This window comes from Enhydra lutris, unplaced genomic scaffold (assembly GCF_002288905.1).
Source record: "Enhydra lutris kenyoni isolate GAN:26980312 unplaced genomic scaffold, ASM228890v2 scaffoldscaffold75, whole genome shotgun sequence".
NCBI classification, from domain to species: Eukaryota; Metazoa; Chordata; class Mammalia; order Carnivora; family Mustelidae; genus Enhydra; species Enhydra lutris.
In genome coordinates, this window is record NW_019154159.1 from 2,704,595 (window position 1) to 2,725,242 (window position 20,648).

Genomic DNA, 20,648 nt, shown 5'->3' on the forward strand with positions numbered 1-20,648 from the left:
TCTGTACATGTTTCATCTGCTGTCTTCTCGTGTCTTTGCCCAGATATGTGTCTTTGATGGTCAAAGATAAGCTAGAATGATTTTCAGTATATATTTGCAACTTGTAAGTTTTTCTTAAAAGAGAATAATGTAACATAAAATTTCTTCTAGATTGCCTGTAATACTCGAAGTGTAAAAGCTACTTCTTAAATACCAGTTTTAAACTCTTTTAAACCCTGTTACGTTGCAGATACTGTGAATTCAGTTGTCTTCGATGTTTAAGGGGCTCTTGATTTTAAGTGGGTAGCGGTCAGGAGTGAAAACACTGGGAATTTATAAGCTAAACAAATCTAATCAGATATGATACTGCCTCCTTTCTGCTTTCCCCCGAAGCCATCCTAAGACAGATCATCTCAGAATTATCTTGAACTTGAACCGACCATTTCCATTTCTCGTCTGTTTCACTCTTACTGTGTTCTCTCGGTCGGTGTCCATTTCAGTCTCAGCGGGCTGGGGAGAGATGCCTAACGTCCACTCAAAGGCTGAGAGCTCCTGGGGAGAGCCGTCCTCCCCCTCCGCCCTGGTTGACAACGGCACTGCAGCGTGGGGCAAGCCGCCCAGCAGCGGCAGCGGATGGGGGGACCCGCCCGCGGAGCCGCCAGTGACGTTCGGGAGAGCCAGCGCCCCCGCCGCCGCCCCAGCCCTGTGCAAACCAGGTAAGTCCGACCTGGGGCTTGACAAGTGGGTCAGGGTATTTTCTTGAGAGGTATACTTCCTGTCGAATTTTAAGAATTCAAAGTCTAGGACAATTTCCTCATTTTATTTGTACTTTAACACTAACATATTTGCTGTGTCTGGTATATGGACACAGAGGAGCTCCTAACAGAAGCCCATGCTCTCCTTTAAAAAAAAATTGGTTACCAGAATCCAGACCACACCACGTGTGTGCCGGCTACCCAGAGTAGCGGCCACGCCGCAACGGCGTCCTCACACCTGCCCCCCGCTCGCTGCTTCCCTGAGCGGCGGGATGAAGGAAGGCACGCCAGTGTCCCTTCCTGAGACCTCCGGTCCCTCCCAGCGGTTGGCCCTTGCTGCCTCGCTTGTGTCTCGTGAGCACAGCTCTGCTCTCGGTGCTCCAGGCTGACACGTTTTCTCCTCTTCCTGTCTCCTCTCGTCTCGTCTCGTCTCCTCTCGCCTCTTCTCTCTCTCTCTTTCTCTCTCTCGAAGAAAAGGAAGCAAACAGGTTGCATTGTCCTCCCATTCTCTGGAAACGTAAGAAGTACACCTGCGAAACGTCCTTTCTCACAGACGTCCGCATCGCGTTCACCGAGTGGAACTCTGTGACACATGAATTTGACAGTGCGATGCGTAGGACGTTAGTGGGAACCTACTATTGCGATTTAATAATAAGATCGGTTGTTAACGTGGCTGTAAAAGCTTCATATTCTCTTTGGACAGCCTTAAATGGCTTAGATCTTAAAATGCAACTGTTCGTTTTATATTTTTGCTGTTGCATTTTGCATTAGGTTTGTGTCTGTTACTTTGCTGACACTGGATTGTGTGCTCTGTATATCTACCATTCTGCCGGATGGTTTATTCCATTCATACAAATCTAAATGATGAGGTACTTACCATTTGTTGTTGCACATCTAAAGGATAAGGAGCTGCTCAGGCTGACATGCCATCTGGAGGGGGAGTATATTTGTTTTTATAATTTGAACTTGGAGGCACTAGGCTTGTCTGCCTTGAAAAAGCATCATATCTTCATAGTCTTACAAAGTCCAGCTGACTGTATTATCACTTAATCTTGGCCTTCTTCATCTTCTCCCAGGAAGTGAAAATCTGGGATAACTTTCGTACCCAAAATCACTTCATATCTTCAAAAAGTAGAAAAAACAATATCCTGAAATCAAAAGTCAGTAGTCAGGTTGTGGCTCCATCTGCCCGTGGCCTCAGCTGTCTCCATCCTACTGTTCTCAGAGTATCTCCTGGGAGCTTGACAGAAACAGACTGTCGGGCCCAACCGCAGATCTGTGCATTTCTCGTGAGCCCCAGGTCACTCGAGGCTGGTCGCGTCGAAGGAGCACGAGTGCTGCAGGTGTGGGCCAAGTGGTAATCAAAAACCACATGGGGGATGGTGATATTTTTCAGGACTCAGCATTTTACTGGCCATTTCATACCATGCAAACATTGTAGCCTCCTCCTGTGGCCCCCAGGATTTATTGTTAAAAAGTCCATGCTTCCGAATCACCTCCAGCCGGTTAAGGGATTTTGTAACAACCCAGATGACAAATAGTTGGAGTTTGAAGAAAAAAATATACACGTGTTTGCATATCTACTCTATAAGTCGTTCAAGAAATTCAGTTCTTAGGTCCTGGGGAAATGAAGTAGTAAAAAGGTAGATTACATTACACCGCTTTTGTCCCACCTCCCCCTAAATGTTATCTTACAGCATTTACTTTAGGAAAGGTGAGTTTGGTGAGTTCATGTTTGCTCTCTTTCTAGCTTCAAAATCTATGCAAGAAGGCTGGGGCAGTGGTGGGGACGACATGAACCTTGGCACCAGTCAGTGGGAAGACGAAGAAGGGGGCGTGTGGAATAATGCTGCTTCCCAAGAAAGCGCCTCCTCCTGCAGTTCCTGGGGGAGCGCCCCCAAAAAAGGACTCCCAAAGGTGTGTGCAACACTAAAGAAAAGAAACTCTAAAAATCAGTGGTGCTTAAAGACACGTTCGGGCCAGCGGTGCTATTCTAGTTAACAGCGACGGGTAGACCAGGAGTTCTCGAAGTGCTCTGGGTACTTCTGGAAGACCCCGAGATTTTGTCAGGGGTCTCACCTGAGCGAAGGCTGGCATTTTCCAGAGACTACCTGGCATTGCCGTCGTAGCATACCAAAGTCAGAGACAGATGTGAGAATCCAGCTGCTTCTAAGAAGCCAGACAGTAAAGAGATTTGCAAGCATGTCCAACAGTGTCACTCTTCTCACAGAACGTTCTTCTTTTAGAAAACATAGTTTTCCATTTAAAAAAGTATGTTATTGGTGTTAACATAGAATGGGTTTGTTATTGTAATTTTTAAACAAATTAACTTTTTAAATTTCTCAGTTTTAATTTCTAATAACCATAAATATTGATAAAAAAACAACCCATAAAACCAGAATTTCTTTAGAATCGTCAAATCTTTAAGAGAGGGTAATGGAGTTGGTCCTCAGACCATTAAGTCTGAAACTCCTGAGGTAGACCATTAAGTTGTCTTGTAGCAAACGGGCGGCTGCCTGGAAAAAATTAAGTGAGATCCACAACTCATATATGCACCAAAATAAAATCCAAGTAGATCACAAATTTAAGTATGATAAATAAAAAATATAAAAATGGGGAAGGATTTTAAAGACAGTCTTGGGAGTGGGAATGACCTTTCTAGCTAGGACTAAAATCTAAAAGCCATCAAATGGAAGACTTACAAACTTCAGTAGATATACATGAAAACTGTGCACGACAGAAAATACCAAGAAGTCAAAAGACAAATAACAAGCTGGAAAAAAATATTAGTATCCTAATATGGAGAGGGTGGATCTCCTGAATATATAAAGAAAGGTCCTAGAAACTGATTTTTTAAAAAATCAATTAGTAACCCACTAGAAAAAGGTGCAAAGAATATAAACAGAGGGTCCCTGGAGAAGGAATGCAGCGAGCTCGTACACAGACGAAGGGTGTTCAGCCTGACTTCCGGGAAGAGAGTTCAGTTTAAAACAACAGTGCGAGGGGCGCCTGGGGGGCTCAGTCGGTTCAGTGTCCGACTCTTGTTGCAGTTCGGGTCCCAATCCCAGGGTCCTGGGATCCAGCCCCCTGTCAGGCTCTGCGCTCGGTGCGGAATCCGCTTGTCCCTCTCCCTCTGCTCTTCTCCCCTCCCCCCACACCGTCTCTCAAAGAAATAAATAAGATCTTTTTAAAAAAATAAAGCAACACTGAAGATGCCAGCTTTCATCTCTCAGACCAGTGGAAATCCGCACGTCTCATACACGGGCCGCGCCGACAAAGCTGTTAGAAAACCAGCACCGCCGTCCGCTGCTGGTCAGACTGAACCAGTGTAAGCCGCACGGCGGGCAGCTTGGCGCCCTCTGTTTGCAGATCTGTCGGCGCGTGGGTGTGGCGCTTCCACTGGTCTCGGGTGCAGCAGATGGCATTTGTACACAACTCTCTGTTGCAGCGTGTTTGCAGTCAAATAAAATGATTTAAATGTGCATCAGTGGGGTGACTAGTTAGATGACAGCACGTCCACGCCGGGGAGAGCCAAACAGATTTTTGAACAAAAATTCTGTATATATTCTTACAGAAAGATCCCCCAAAGTATATCATTAAATGAAAAGGCAAGGTCCAGGAAAATGTATGCAGTACACACCTCCTTTGGTGGTAGGGAAGAGGAGAGTGCATGTGTGCCCGTGTGCGAAGGGGGATTTCCTCTTGGGGAGAGCGGGAACTAATTGGATGGAGGCGGGGGCAGGAAGACGATGCTTTGGTGTGTGCCCTTTTTCTACTTCCAGATCCTGTGAAGGTATTGTCTGTTCAAAAAAACTAATTTAACAAAGCGTTCAATTAGCAGTAAGCAGAACCCAGATGTGAGAATAAAATCAGAGCTCTCTTCATTAGGAGTAGAAATGATTACAGACATCAAAAAGGAGTCTTTAACAATTGGACTGGCAAATAATCTAATTAATGATGGGACCAGAAATACCAAATTGGTAAATTAAAATATTGTGTAATCTTGGCAGCTCTGGCCCTGCAGCGCAGCCGTGACTCCCATAGCCTTCGGGTAAGCGGCTTCCTCCAGGAAAGTGTGCCCACTCGCTTCATGTCACCCCATACCCTCCCTCCTCTGGTTAATGGCAGGCCCAGCTCTGTGAAGGATGGTTTTAGAGGAGGATATTTTTCCTACTATATTAACATGTGGTTGGAATCTCTGTGGTTGTGAGACTGGGAGGGAAATTGCTGGAAAATGGTTCACATCCACACTCAGGCCTCTTGCGCTGCCCTGCTCTCCCCTCCTCTGCCCTGCGCTTGCTCTCTCCTTTTCTCTCCATCTTGCCCCTCACCGATGTTTGCCCATTTACTTTCTTCCGTACCCTACAGGCTGCAGGCAGTGAGAAGTCAGTAGAATTAACAGGCTTGTTGTGCCTTTCATCTTGTTGCCTTTTCATTCTGTTGGAACAAATGCCCTCCATTTTGTCATCTCTCACAGTAAAGCTAATAGAAGGGCAGAAGACGTAAAATTTTTCATTTACTTCACATAGTATTAGCATAGGGCCGTGTTCAGAGGAGCCCTTACGATTATTTGATAATGAAAGTGGCACTTATTTGTGATAAACTAAATTCTCGGGGGAAGAAAAATAATTTTCTTGGTTTGTTTTTTTTTTTTTTTCCAAGATTAAATTTCAGAGAGAGCAAGAGAATGTGCAGGCATGAGTAGGGGAGGGACAGAGGGAGCAGCAGACTTACAGAGCAGGGAGCCTGTGTGGGACTTGGTCCCAGGACCCTGGAATCATAACCTGAGCTGAAGGCGGATGCTTAACCAACTGAGCCATCCAGGCACGCCAATTCTCTTGGTTTTTTAAGGTCTGTAAATGAGGGATGCCTGGGTGGCTCAGTCCGTTAGCGTCTGCCTTCAGCGTGGGTCACGATCTCAGGGTCCTGAGACTGAGGCCCACATCGGGCTCGCTGCTCAGTGGGAAGCCTGCTTCTCCTTCAGCCTTCCAGTCCCCCTGTTTATGTGTGCACACACTCTCTCTCTCTCTCCGACAAATAAATAAGATCTTTAAAAAATAAAGTCCATAAATTACACACATATGCCAACTTGCAAATGCGCCTGAAGCATCCCATAGGACTAGCCATGAAACAGAGTCGGGGACTTTCTGGTACACAGCATTAGTCACCATGAAGATTTTCTAACTTTTAAATCACGGAATTTTAGGCATCTCCCATTTCTAGAAGAAATGCATTAAAATGTGACCCATGCTTCTTTCTAGGGCATGAAGACGTCTGGCAAGCAGGATGAGGCCTGGATCATGAGCCGGCTGATGAAACAGCTCACAGACATGGGCTTCCCGGTGACTGGCGTCTTATTTTACCGCTCCCCTCCATGTGTGCTGCCATGCGTGGCCCTGACTGTGTCCTGCCCACGTTTGTCGTGCGTAACAAGGAAGATTTTTGAGGGAGGAGAATGTTCATACAACTTAACTCGTAAATTCCTCTTTCACACGAGCCCTTCTGGTTAGGGATCATTGCTTTTAGCCACAGCAAGGATCCACACCGTTTCTGCCAAGTAAGGTGTGAGAGCCTCTTCTGGAAGAAAACGTGCTGGGTCACGGCTCTGTTCATTGGCTTAGCCAGTGACATTCTTTCTTTTAATTTATAACTAAAAGTGAATTTTCATTAGTTCATGCAGCAGCTTGACAAATGATGAGAGAACACTTGGTATAAAGCTCTGTGTCCAGAAAAAGACTCCTCACCCAGCCTGTTGAGTTCCTGAGTCTCAGGGCCCAGGCCTGGAGAGTTCACGTCGCAGGATGGCCCTCTGAAAACGTGTCATGATCTGTTCAGTTCCTGAGATCAAATACCGGGGGTCAGATAGTGTGGATGTCACCTGCGTTTGTTATATCTTGCCTTCAGAAGTCTTCTCTCCAGATCACTGCTCAAACGAATATTTATCTTTTGATTACTGTGGATGTCCCTAAAGAAGGAGTCCAGAATGGCCCAGTCTAGAAACCATACACTTCATAGCAGGCCCAGGTCCTCTGACATGGAGCAGGGCACAGGCCCAGGAGTGGCCCAGCCTCTTCCTATGTGAGACACTGGAGGCCTGCCCAGGAGTCCCCATTTCCACTGTGGTGCTTGCACACACTAAAACCCTCTTTGCCTGCACAGGCATCTGTCCCATCGTAGGGGGGTTTATCCAAATGAATCAACTCGTTTTGTTTTGATCTGTCTTTACATTTCTTGGTGAAGAGTAGTTGACGGCCAAGCCCAGAGTCCGTGAAGGAGAGAATGGAGCTCTGTGCTCTAGCTCCCACAGCAGTTTTTCCGAAACTGTCCTGGTGGAGATGTCACCTTTGCTGAATGGTGGCTGCTTACATAGAGTCAATGATAAGATTCCACGGGCACTGTATTTAAGGTGTTAAATACAAATTCTTTAAAAGTCAGTTCAGTACATAGTCCTCTTCTATGTGCCTTTTACTTCAAAGACTTCTGTCTCTAGCCTGAACAATAAGAGAAGTATTTCCAGTTCTAAAACCTAGTAAGATAGGTTAATATTAGGTCAACAATAATCATTTCTCTAAGTTAGTAGGGATAGAACTCTTCGCTAGCTCTTTTGTTATCATAAAAGCATTGTCCTAACTAAAACCTTCTTTGCCTGCACAGAGAGAGCCGGCTGAAGAGGCCTTGAAGAGCAACAACATGAATCTCGACCAGGCCATGAGTAAGTAGCGTGACACACGCTTAGAGCGCGCTTGTTCTGAAGGTTCCGCTGTGTGGAGTTTAGATTTCCAGAAGCATTTCATTGTAGTCTTGGGTTAACGGGGAAAACCGCGCTGGGTAGACAGGACCAGGTTTCAGCAAAGGAGCAGCCACGCGCCGTGCGCTGGCCGTGCAGCAGCCTCTGCAGACGGGTGGCCTCGGGACGTGGAGGCGTGTTTGCTGCTTTCATTTTTCTCTAGTACTTCAGCAAACAGAAGAGTTTTTTCCCTCCGTTCCGAGGGGAGGTCCTAGTGACGTTCTTAGAGAAAAGCTCTAGGACCACAGGCCAGAATTCATCTGAAAATGACTGAGCCCATTCTTCATGGCCGGCCCCAGAACAGGCCTGCTCGGGGACCAGCAGAGAGACGCCAACGCCTGCGGAGCGCAGCCTCTGCGCGCAAGCTGAGATTGACCTCAACGACAAGCAGCCCTTGTTCTGGAGCTGCTTTAATAGTAATAATAACTGAAGGCGATAAAAGTCAGGTTGTGTTTTAGAATGGTATAATAAACTCTTAAATGCAGCATAAAGGTTACAGGAAAAGAGGATTAAACTTAACTGTGACTGCTACAACTTGGGAACAAAATCTCAGCATAAAAAGAGATCATTTGTGACGTCAAAAATGTAACGGGAAAAGCAAAGCCAAGGAGGAGAAATTGCTGTCAACAGAAAAAGGACTGTTCTCTCTGTGAGCCAGTTACGGTAGACCTCGTGGTGACCACGAAGCAAACATCCAGGACAGACTCACAAAACGGGGAGGCAGAGAGTGGAAAACCACCAGTACACAAAGGTGGACAGGAACGGAAGGAAAAACAGTGAAAAGACAGAATAACAGGAAGGCAAAGAAAGGATAGAAGGACAGCAGTAAGTCCTCATATGTCTGTAATCTCTCTCTTTTTCTTAAGACTTACTTGTTTATTTCAGAGAGAGAACGAGCATGAGCGGGAGGGGCAGAGAGAGGTGGAGAGAGGGAATCTCAAGCAGACTCCACACTGAGCACGGAGCCAGACGTGGGCCTCGGTCCCCGACCCTGAGACGACAACCTGAGCCAAAAGCAAGAGTCGTCCGCGTCACTGACCACACCACCCAGGCGCCCTGGCGGTGATCTCTCTTAATGGCGGTGCGCTAACTCACCAGTCAGAAGGCACAGAGCGACGGGCAATGGGCTGGATTAAAGCCACAAGTCCTGACTCTGTGCTGCCTGTCAGACTCCTGTAGCTCTGAGACACACACAGGCTCATGTGGAAAGGGAAATGATATTCCAGGCAAACAAACAAAAAGAAGGCAAGCACAGCTGGACTTGATACCAGACAAAATAGACTTAAAGCCAAAATGGGTCAGAGTCAGAGAAGGTGATTATATGACAAAAGGGGTCAATACATCAAGACGATGTAATGGTTGTAAAAATACATCCATTCTCCGCAGCCGACCGCCGAAGTGCAGTGAGTAATGAAGAACCGATCTTAAGGAAGAAGTAGCCAGTACAGTACTGGAGGGATGCCAGCTGCCTGCTGTCAGCTGTCAACGGTCACGAGACCATCAGACTGAAAATCAACAAGGAAAAATTGAAATGAACCACACTTTAAAGCAGATGGACTTAAAAGCCACACACAGATCATCCCATCCAACCCCAGCAGAACACACACATTTTCTAAGCATACGTGGAACTCCCTTCAGGATAGATACCCCCCTTTTTCTAAGGTTTTATTTTCAAGTAATCTCTACACCAAAGGTGGGACTCGAACTCAGTGCCCTTCCAGGATAGATCCTAATAGGCCATAAAACCAACCTAGTTTTGCGGGGCCTGAGTGGCTGTCAGTTAGGCTGTGAGCCCAGGGTCCTAGGATTAAGCCCTGTGTTGGGCTCCCTGCTCAGTGTGGAGTCTGCTTCTCCCTCTCCCTCTGCCGACCGCCTGCTTGTGCGCTGTCTCTCTTAAGTAAGTAAATAAAGTCTTTTATGTTTTTATTTTATTTTATTTTTTAAAGATTTTATTTATTTATTTGACAGAGAGAAAGATCACGAGTAGGCAGAGAGGCAGGCAGAGAGAGAAGGGGAAGCAGGCTCCCTGCTGAGCAGAGAGCCTGATGCGGGGCTCGATCCCAGGATCCTGGGATCATGACCGGAGCCGAAGGCAGAGGCTTAACCCACTGAGCCACCCAGGGGCCCCAAATAAGGTCTTTTAAAAAAGAGAGTGAGATTGAGTCAATAAATCAAAACACAGAGAACTCCAGGACCAGAAGACTCGCAGAAATTCTACCAAATACTAAAGAAGAATTAACACTAGTCCTTCTCAGACTCTTCCAAAATACTAAGAAGGGGACACTTCCAGACTCATTCTACAAGGCCAGCATTCCTCTGATGCCAAAACCAGCTGAGGATACCACGGGAAAACTACTGACCTGATCAGTAGATGCAGGAACTCTCCGCAAAGTATTCGCGAACTGAATTCAACGACACATGAGTAGGATTATATTCCATGACCAAGTGGGATTTGTACCAGGGGTGCAAAGTGACTTCAACATACACAAATCAATAAGTGTAACACATCTTGTCAATAAGATGAAAGAAAAATACCGCGATCATCTCAATAGAGAAGAAATATTTGACAAAATAACAGCATCCTTTCATGATTTAAAAAAAAGAAAAAAAAAAAACCCTTAGCAGACTGGGTATAGAAGGTACGTACCTCAACATAATAAAGGCCATACACAAGAAACCCACAGCTAACAGAGGAATTGAAAGCGTTTCCCCTAAGATCAGGAACAAGGCAAGGATGCCCATTTTCTCCACTCCTATTCAGTATAGTACCAGAAATCCTAGCCAGGGCAATCAGGCAGGACAAAGAAAAAGAAAAAAGGCATCCGTGTTGGAAAGGAAAGTCAAGTTCTCATTATTTGCTGATAATATGATCCTATATATAGAAAATTCCAAAAAATCAGTCAAAAAACGTAGAGTTAACAATTTCAGTAAACTGGCAGGATACAAAAATCAGCATCCAGAAATCAGTTGCATTCCTTTACAGTAATGATGAAGCTTTGGAAAAGAAATAAAACCAATTCATAATAGCATTCATAATAGCATTAAAAACAATAAAATACTTAGGAATAAATTTAACCAAGGAAGTGAGAGATCTGCACAGTGAAAATAGCAGGACTTTGCTGAAAGAAATTGGAGAAGACACAAGCAAATGGAAGGGCATCTCATGTTCGTGGATCAAAAAACTAATAGTGTAAAGACAGTTATGTTACCCAAGGCCATCTGTAGGTTAATTGCAATCCCCATCAAAAAACCAAAGCAATTCACAGAAGTAGAAGAAACAATTCCTAAAATGTGTGTGGAATCACAAAATAATCCTGTGAAAGAACAGTTGGCAGTGTCACACTTCTGGATTTCAGGCTGTACTACAGAGCCATAATAATCGAAACAGTGTGCTACTAGAACAAAAATAGACACATCTGGGCCCCCAGCTGGCTCAGTCAGTTGAGCATGTGACTTGATCTCAGGGTCATGAGTTCGAGGCCCATGTTGGGCCTAGAGCGTACCTAAAAAAAAAAAAAAAAAGAATTAGACTCATCAACCAGTGGATCAGAACAGAGCCCAGATTTGAACCCCAGCAGCTACAGTCAACAGAACACTCGGCAAAGGAGCCAAGAATACTCAGTGGGGAAAGGTTGGTGTATCTGACACATAGTTCTGGGAACAATGGAGAAACGTGCAGAACAATGAAACTGGACCCCTGTTTCACAGCACAAAAATTAGCTCGTAATGGATCAGAGGTTTAAACAGAAGATCTGATACCATAAAACTCCTAGAAAAAGAACTTAAAGAAGAGGCCTGTCAATATTGGTCTTAACAATGATTTGGGGGTGGGGGCTTGACATCAAAAGCACAAACAACTGTGGCTACATCAGACTCAAAAGTTCCGCACAGCAAAAGAAACAAGCCTAAAGAATGGGAGAAAAATTTTCAAGCCATATATTGGATAAGGGGTTAATATCCAAAATATATAAAGAACTCAGTCAACTGAAACCAAAAACGTATGGTTTTTAAAATGGGTAGAATAACTAAACAGACATTTCTGCAAAGAGGAGATCGGATGGCCAACAGACAGGAAGAGGTGTTAAGCATCCCTCACATCGGGGCAATGCAGATCAGAACCACAGTAAGATCTCACCTCACCCCTGTTGGAATGGCTTTCATCAGGACGACAAGGACGGATGCTGGTGAGGATGTGGTGAAAAGGGAACCCTGTGTACTGTCAGGACTGTAGATCTGTCCGACTGGTATGGAAAACCATATAGAGGTTCCTCAAAAGATGAAAAGTAGACTCACCGTACAACCCAGCAATTCCAGTTCTGGGTATATATGCGAAGGGTGAAAACGGGATTTTTTTTTTTTTTTAAGATTTTATTTATTTATTTGACAGAGATCACAGGTAGGCAGAGAGAAGAAGGGAGCAGGCTCCCTGCTGAGCAGAGAGCCCGATGTGGGGCTCCATCCCAGGACACTGTGATCATGACCTGAGTCGAAGGCGGAGGCTTAACCCATTGAGCCACCCAGGCGCCCCAGGATCTTTTTTTTTTAAGATTTTTTTTTTTTTTTTTCCACAGAGACTCAGAGAGGGAACACAGGCAGGAGTGGGCTGTGGGAGAGGAAGGAGCAGGCTTCCCACTAAGCAGGGAGCCTGGGGGCTCGACCCCAGGATCCTGGGATCATGACTTGAGCCAAAGGCAAGATGCTTAACAAATGAGCCACCCAGGCGCCCCTGAAAACAGGATTTGGACAGGATCTCTATACTTCCGTGTTCATTGCAGCATTACTCACAATAGCCAAGCTGTGGAAACAGCCCAAATGCCCATCAGTAGATGAATGGGCGAAAAAAATATGGTTCATGGACATGGTGGAATATATTCAGCTGTGAGAAAAGAGGGTTTCCTGCCATCGGCACCAACAAGGGCAGACCTTAAGCACTTGATGCTGAGTGAGCAGAGTCGGACAAAAATACTTCATGATCTCACTTAACACATGGCGTCTGTCCAAGTTCAACCTGTGGAGCACAGACAGCGAATGGTGGTTACTGGGTAGTGGGGCTGGGGGGATGGGCCGCGTAACAAGTGGAGGCAGGCCTCGGAGGTCCCGCGCGCAGTGGGCCGAGTGTAGCCGTGTTGTCGCGTAATTGCGTAATCTGCTAATCTGCCCCACGGCCGCCAGATGGCGGTGTATCAGTGTGCCAAAGTTCCATAGACGCCTGAAATTTACACAGTGGCGCGCGCCAGCTTTATTCAGCTAAAAGTGAATAAAATAATAATGATGTTTAGCAGCCACATGTAAAATGCGGCTGGTTCCCCAGGAAATACAGGGTCGGGTTGCTGCAAGCCTCTGGCCACAGCATTTTTGTTGACCGATCAGTACCTAACCTCGCTTTATGTGTGTTTCCATCGAAAGACGCTTTACTTGATAGAAGTTTCTCACAGGTAACAGTATGCCATATTTCTTTCTTTACAGTAAAACACTAGCTAGGAAAGATTTAGCATTTTCCTGACCCTGGGTCATGTGACCGTGAATCTGTGGCCATCTACTCTCAAGCTAACGCCATCTGCCACACTTTCTTAAAATTACACTATCTTGGGGCACGTGGGTGGCTCAGTGTGTTAAGCATCTAATTCTTCATCTCAGCTCAGGTCTTGGTCTCAGAGTCATGAGTCAAGCCCCATGCTGGCCTCCATGCTGGGCATGGAGCCAACTTAAAAAAATCAGCATCTTGTCATCCAAAAAGTTAGGCAGTCTTCCCATCCTTTCCATAGCTTCATTACACACTTAGATACTACTGAGCACCCTCACGTACAGATTGGTGACTCTTCTCTTCCTTTAGCCAGAGGCACCGTATCGTGGACTTGCTCACACCGTACTTGAACAGCAGCATGCCACTCATGCCTGAACAACACGTACCTAACCTGTGTTTTCTCCGTCAGGCACAACACTGCCTTCCTGCACTCAGGAACACAAGAGAGCACATTAGCACTACACTTGGGGTCCATTTTAAACACGGAAGTCACCAACAAGAAGCACAGAAACGTGGCACTGAATAGACCACAGAGGGATGCTTGTCACTGTAGAAGAGCTCAGCAAGAAGCCAGCATCTCGTTTGGCCTGAGTTAGGAATGTGTACATCGGGCAACCAACATTTTTCACCACCCTGCGCGTGTCCACAAAAGTACACAATTACTGTTCTGGGGGCTACAGATAAATTTGGCCAGCCTGTGCATTTACGAGCACAGAATCCATGAATGATGAGAACCAACTTTGTAATCAGCGTGCGGGTGCGGAAATGTGTGGCACAAGCTGCTAGGACAGAAATGACAATCCGTGTGAGCTGGAAGAAATTATTGTAACTTGTTAGAAGTGTAAAATAGCACAAAGTCAAAGATAGCCATGCCAAACCAGTCACTAGCCTGAGAGCCCCTGAGGACAAAAACCTTGTCTGTTTGCATGGTATCATGTCCCCAGTATCTGGAAGAGCCCTTGCAGCCCTTGGGGGTGCAGGAAATGGAAACCACAGGCCGTGAGGGCAGCAGCACCATTTTAAACAGGAAGATCAGGACAGGAACACAACAGGGAAGGCTGTGTGAAGAAGGGGGTACATCCCTGTGGGGAGGGAGGGCAGGCGCCTGCAGGGCGGAGTGGCAGGTGTGATTGGAGTGGGCGGGGCAGGAGCAGGGGCGAGAGCCGGGCCCCCCCCCCCCCCCCGTCATAGACCGTGGGGGGTCACAGGAGCAAAACCATAGCCTCCCTGTTTTCCATGGGGTTGAGAGACTCAAACTGGTGCCCATCTTGTGCTCGGCACTCCTGACTGACACTCCTGGGGCATTTAGGTGTAAGTGTTGCTTCTGTTTGCTCCAGGCGCCCTGCTGGAAAAGAAGGTGGACGTGGACAAGCGTGGACTGGGAGTGACCGACTACAATGGAGTGGTCACCAAAGCCCTTGGCTGCCGCCCACCAGTCTCCAAAGACTCTTCCGGGGACCGCCCCACCTTTCTCGACAAGGTATGGATTTAGGGGGTGCTTTGTTTGTTCGTTTTTAACAAGAGGTATTTTTCATTTTAACTGTGTCCTTAATGCAAGCTGGATTGAGTATTTGGCTGACTATAATATTTAAGTGGCCGCTCGCTTTTTAAAAATGTGTATGAATGTTTAGCTCAGAAGAAATAGTGTCGTACTTCACACAACGTGACTAGGGGTAAAAAATACAGAAACTGAAAACATTTTCATTTTAGTGAGTGAACTTGGCTAGGTTATCTGCTTCCATTTGTCCAATAACAAGGGTCATCAAATTTCTGTTTTACTGTCTTATTTTATAAGACATTGGAAATAATGTGTGACATGTTTAATCTGAGGAGAAGAAACTGGAGGTGGTTGGGCGCAGGCATCTTTGTCTGGCCCGCCCAGCTCAGCTGCTGCAGAGCGCGTGCAGATGTCTGTTGGAAGCCCCTGGGGGGCTCACGTGTCCGAATGCCAGTTTGGTCCTTTCAGGACTGTCATGTAGTGATGTCCCTGCTCCAGATGGGTGTGCCTTCAAAAGGAAGAGGAGAATAGGATCCCGTGAAATTCAGTCAAAATGTTGAACCTTGAAAATAAAACTGAAGCAAGAAACGGCAGGTTTAGCAACAAAGCTGGAAGAAAGGCTCACAGGAGAGAGCTCTAGCCCTTCATCTCTGCTCACAGAGAAACGGGGTCCCTTGCTACACTTCGCAGCAGAAAGCTGTGGCTAGGGAAAGCCTGGAGGGAAGGTCAGGTCATACCCTGCCCGCCTGCTGTGGGTCCATTCATGTCCAAGATGCTTAGTGAAATTCCAGTTTAATTTGGTATCCTGTATTTTTACTTGGGAAGTGCGGGACCCTGACTTACTTCCTTATCTTTAAAATGTAGAATAATACCAAAAAGAAAAAGAAGAGTGCTTGCTTCAGCAGCACATATACTAAAAAAAAAAAAAAAAAAAGAAGAAAAATGTAGACGACTACACACTGGTTGTGAAGTCAGAGGAGATAAATTTGCAAAGGGCCTGACATATAATGTGACCTTAATAATGTACAGGAGAGTTAGTAAGATCCGTCTGCTCTATGACTTACCCTATTACTGGATTAAACCATGTGAAATTGCTGTTGGTAAGTCAAAAACAGCTGGATGTCAGCAGAATGTAACCCAGTGCACCCCTAGAGCCTTGGTACTGAAAGAAAGGAGCCTGTTTATTTGAAAATGGTTGTGAAGTGTTGCCCAAATAAGACTTCTACTAATGTTTCCGGGCTTCTCCTGAGCCCTGTCCCTGGGCGGGGTTGGCGGGGTCAGAGCACGTTGTAAGCTAATGTATGTGTTTATGAAGTGATTGTTAGAACGAGAGCAGCATCTTAATCCTGTTTCTCTTTTTCTTTTCCCCTCTTCCTTTGGCCCATGTTCTCCATTCTCTTGTTATCCACTCTTTTTTGATCTTTTAATTCTTCTTCCATCCATACCCTTTTATATGTTCTTGGGAAACTGCTTTGTGCTCTGTCTGCGGATGGACGCCGCACACAGCTCACCCTTTCTTTCTCCAATCAGGACGGCGGCCTAGTGGAAGAGCCCACGACTTCACCGTTTTTGCCTTCACCAAGCCTGAAGCTCCCCCTTTCAAACAGTGCACTCCCTAATCAGGCCCTGGGTGGGATTGCCCCAGGGCTGGGCATGCAAAACTTGAATTCTTCTAGACAGGTAAGGCTTGGGCAGAGAGCCGGCGCGATCTCAGTTTCACCTGCCTCTAACAGATGTGTTTGGGACGTGCACTTTGATTTTTAATTAATGCCTGTACTTTAAAATACAGTCGAATATGTCAAGGTAGCTGAAATACTAGAATTGTGCTGTCCAGGTACTGAGAGTTGAATCCGGTTCTTGAAATTGAACCGTGTTAGAGGAAGTGGGTCCGGGTGATGCCATCCTTCTCCTGGCCGTCCAAACCTTGCATACACTGGTCTTTGAGAAAACAGCACATGCTCGCCCTGCTCCCTGAAATAAAAGTGACATCTCAGTGGTTTCCAGAGAGCCACACTGACATTTTCCCTTCCCTGACACTCAGGGGAGGTGAGAGTCCCTGTCAGGCATCACAGAAGGGAGGACTGTAAGTGTGTATTGGCTGCTGCTCCGTGGCCCTTGTGTCTCCCAGTCCCCCAGAGGACGGGACCTGCAGGCCGATGGTGCCTTTCCCATCTGGGGGACGTCCTTTCCGTGGATTTCCTTGCACGTGAGGCTGACACGCACCCATCTCTGAAACATCTCTCCAAGGCGCCACTGTGATGATCGGGTTGGCCCGACAGTACGCATGTGCGCCTGTCGTCCCAGGGTAGCAGCGGCACCCCAGCCGGCGGCCTCCCGGTGCTAGCGCCAGTGGTAGTTCAGTGCCGCGCCTGCTTAACCGGGCTCCTGCCATCGGACGGCGAGCAGGCCAGCGGGGCGGGGAGCGAGCCCACCTGGAGGCTTTTCTACTCAGCGTCCCGCAGGGCTCTTAGGCCCGCAGAGCACAACGGGCCCCGAAAACGGATTGGTTACGTTTAACACGAAGGTAGCGACCTGGATCTACCTATTTGTTCAGCTTCTGCTTCGGTGGAAGTTGTATTGCTCTTTCCTGTTCGAATGTTGCTGTCTCCAGGTTAGTAGTCCCCACCCCTTACCGCTCGGCACCCCACCACGGTGTCCTGCGGGAAGAGCTGTGAAGCCAGTAGCGACGCGTTGCTCTTGTTTGGCGCGCCCTGGGGTGATGCTTTCTTCGGATGTGATGGCCTTGTCCGGGGCCCCCTTGGACTGACTCCGTTGCGTGGCTTCTGTGATCGACACACGCAGTCCGCCTTCGTGCGCAGCCGCTCTGCGTGGCAGCGGGCACCGTGAGTGCGCTTCGGTGTGAGTCGACAGTGGAAGGAAGTAGGGACGGTCTTGCTGTCCCGTGCAGGCCAGCAAAGCCCCCTGCGGGGCTCCCGTCGCACCAGCCCCCGACCGACCCGGCCCCTCCCATGTCCCCGCAGATCCCGAGTGGCAATCTGGGCATGTTCGGCAGTAGTGGAGCAGCACAAGCCAGGACCATGCAACAGCCGCCGCAGCCCCCCGTGCAGCCTCTGAGCTCCTCCCAGCCCAGCCTCCGTGCTCAAGTGCCTCCGTTTCTATCCCCTCAGGTGGGCCCCGTAGCCGCGCGTGCCGATGCAGGTGCTCCGATGGCGGGTGGCGTCGGTGCCGTGGCGACATCACTCGTAACGCGAGGGCGAGTTCACCCACCCCAAGCACGGTCATGTCAGCCCGTCCGCAGGGGGCATCTGCAGGACGGCCCCTTGGAGCGGCTCAGTGTCCACCGCCCGTAGGGAGCAGGGTCCCTGGGGGAAAGGATACGCCTCCCACGCTGCCGTGGTGCGGTTTTTGTCCAGGTCTTAGAATTATTCAGGTGAACCCGATGAATTGTCCTAGCTGGGAGAGGAACGTGACACGCCGAAATATTGCTTAGCCCAGAAGGGAGCGGGTAGGAGCACGTAGGAGCCCTCGGGGCTGAAGAATGCTTCAGGGGCCACCTGCATGTGATCATAGGTCATATTATAAATTAATATAACTTATTATATTAATTTGGCTGCTTAGTTAAGTTCATTACTTAGTATTAGACTATTTTTGCCCATAGAGGTTCTTTAAAAAAAAAAAAAAAGGTGTCAAACAGAAAAGGAGAAGGATATCTTGTTTGGCATAGCTCTTAAAGCATATGGATTTTTTTCATGTTAATATTGTTTACTTTTAGAACATTCCCTAATTTTACACTTTGGACTGAGTTTTTCCTTATAGTGTTTCAGTCCTCATCCCTTATAAAAACTCAGTAATAGAGACTAATGGTAAGTTATAGAATTAGCTGGAAGTAGTTAACCCTCCACAGCTGGTTGACCCCAGATTTGTGCGCTGAGCTGAGGCAGCTGAGATGTAGGTGAAGTAATTGTCCGGTTCATTCGTCAGGATGAAGGGTGAGCTGCCCTACCACAGGCCCCAGAGTACAGAGGCTTCCACAAGATAGGGTTTGCTTCCCTGGGTGGCCGTGCAGGGGGCAGCCACTCAGGGCTGTGGGGCACCCCTACCGCAGCCCTTCCCGATCGCTGGGCGCTGCACAGAACACTTCCACTCGCGTCCCACTGCCCAAGCCTGGGGACACAGCCAGCCCAGCCCGAGGGGCAGAAGGAGAGCTGGGCCTGGGTGATGGGCAGCGGGCTTCCCACACTCACAGAGCGCGTGTCACCCTCGTGCCCCCCACGTTACCTGTGCTATGACACAGCGTGCTTTCTTTAAATGACTTGCCTGCTTAAATAAATCTATTCTTCAAACTTTACATATCTCTCAAAAGTAGAAAAATCACATTTTTCTGGTAACACATTAGACAACTATTAAAGTAAAAGATGCCCATCCGCGTTCTACCTAAAATCATCTTTCATCCAGTTGTGATAAACACACGTGGCATGTGGTGGAAAGCACTGGAATCTCCAAACCGTCCCCGGACTGTTCCAGCACAGTGAATGCCAGTTGAAGGGGCCCCCTGAATGCGCACATGGCTTGATGGGCCAGGGCAGGGCTGGCAGAGGGGCCTAGACCCCTTCCCCGAAGCCCCACATTCACTCTTTCCTGAAATTAGGCCAGTTATTTCACAATGACAGAATGGGAGCTCAGTTTTCGATAGGAGTCACCCAGAGCCCTTGTACCTTACGTCATGACCGAAATATTTGGAGTGGGGAGGCTCTTTCTCTCCGTCCGTCCTTATTTTCCACAGAAGCACATTAACTACTAGTGGTAAAAGCCCGTGAGTATTTTAATGGGTTTCGAAGTTCATTCTGAAGACAAGCTTAACTGTCGGTAACTCATCAGTTCCGCATCTTGAAAACTGCCTGGACGGGCGGCCGTTTCGACAGGGACGCGGTGCCTGACACTTTTTGTTGTGTCCCACAGGTTCAAGCACAGCTTTTGCAGTTTGCAGCAAAAAACATTGGTCTCAACCCTGCACTATTGACCTCGCCAATCAATCCTCAGCATATGACGATGTTGAACCAGCTCTATCAGCTGCAGCTGGTAAGCGGACGCTTTAGCTTCTAGAACCTCGGAGGAGTGCGCGCTGCCGTTCACGTGGCTGGCAGCGGCCTAGCCGCCGACTGACGAAAGTACTTCACGCCTTGCGCTCTTCCTGGCGGGCAATGTCACTGAGACTTTCATAAATTTTTTTTTTAATTTTTTATTTTATTTGACAGAGAGACAGATCACAAGGAGGCAGAGAGGCAGGCGGGGGCGGGGGGGAAGCAGGCTCCCTGCTGAGCAGAGAGCCCGATGTGGGGCTAGATCCCAGGACCCTGAGATCATGACCTGAGCTGAAGGCAGAGGCTTAACCCACTGAGCCACCCAGGTGCCCCTTTCATAAATTTTTTTAGACTTTTAAAAAAATTAGGCAGTTTTGTACTCAAGGGTGTTTTCCCTCAGCTTTGTGAATTCTCTGGCCCCTTCACAGAGTGTCCCAGACCTCACCAGGAGGCGTGTCCTTCACTCTGGGTCTCTGCTAGCCTTTCCGATCCACAGCTTCCCATCAGGACCCCAGAACACAGAAACTCATTTGAGGGACAGTTTTCTAAATTCTTCAAGGTGGGGGAACACAGAGACTGTTCTGGAAGCATGAAAGAGAAATTACTTTATTACATACAGTAGATGCCTTAGAGGTTAGGGCTTGATCTTCACAGTCCCTGTGGGGAAGGCTGATGTAGCCTAATAGTTCTTGAAAGTTTTACAATTTAACTTACCTTAAATTTTTAATTTTCAAGAATCTTACTGCTTTTTTTTTTTTTTAAAGATTTTATTTATTTGACAGAGATCACAAGTAGGCAGAGAGGCAGGCAGAGAGAGAGGAGGAAGAAGGCTCCCTGCTGAGCAGAGAGCCCGATGCGGGGCTCAATCCCAGGACCCTGGGACCATGACCCGAGCCGAAGGCAGAGGCTTAACCCACCGAGCCACCCAGGCGCCCCAAGAATCTTACTGCTCTTAACATAAAATGCCATGTCGCTGTATCATCTCTAGATGCGTCCTGGATTCATATACACTGAAGGACCTTTCTGTAATATGCTGACACCTGCTTTCTTTCAAAGTCTTGTT

General features: G+C 47.5%; 1 protein-coding gene across 1 annotated transcript in view; it reads left to right on the forward strand.

The window, feature by feature from the left end:
- LOC111160391 (trinucleotide repeat containing 6C) overlaps positions 1 to 20,648 on the forward strand; it is a 94,545-nt gene that overhangs the window by 54,752 nt on the left and 19,145 nt on the right. Inside the window, exons 5-12 of the mRNA XM_022523480.1 lie at positions 480 to 695; positions 2,485 to 2,651; positions 5,996 to 6,076; positions 7,389 to 7,446; positions 14,383 to 14,525; positions 16,074 to 16,223; positions 17,525 to 17,671; positions 19,464 to 19,583. Of these exons, the coding sequence (XP_022379188.1) occupies positions 480 to 695; positions 2,485 to 2,651; positions 5,996 to 6,076; positions 7,389 to 7,446; positions 14,383 to 14,525; positions 16,074 to 16,223; positions 17,525 to 17,671; positions 19,464 to 19,583 (1,082 nt within the window). The remainder of the gene's footprint in view (positions 1 to 479; positions 696 to 2,484; positions 2,652 to 5,995; positions 6,077 to 7,388; positions 7,447 to 14,382; positions 14,526 to 16,073; positions 16,224 to 17,524; positions 17,672 to 19,463; positions 19,584 to 20,648) is intronic.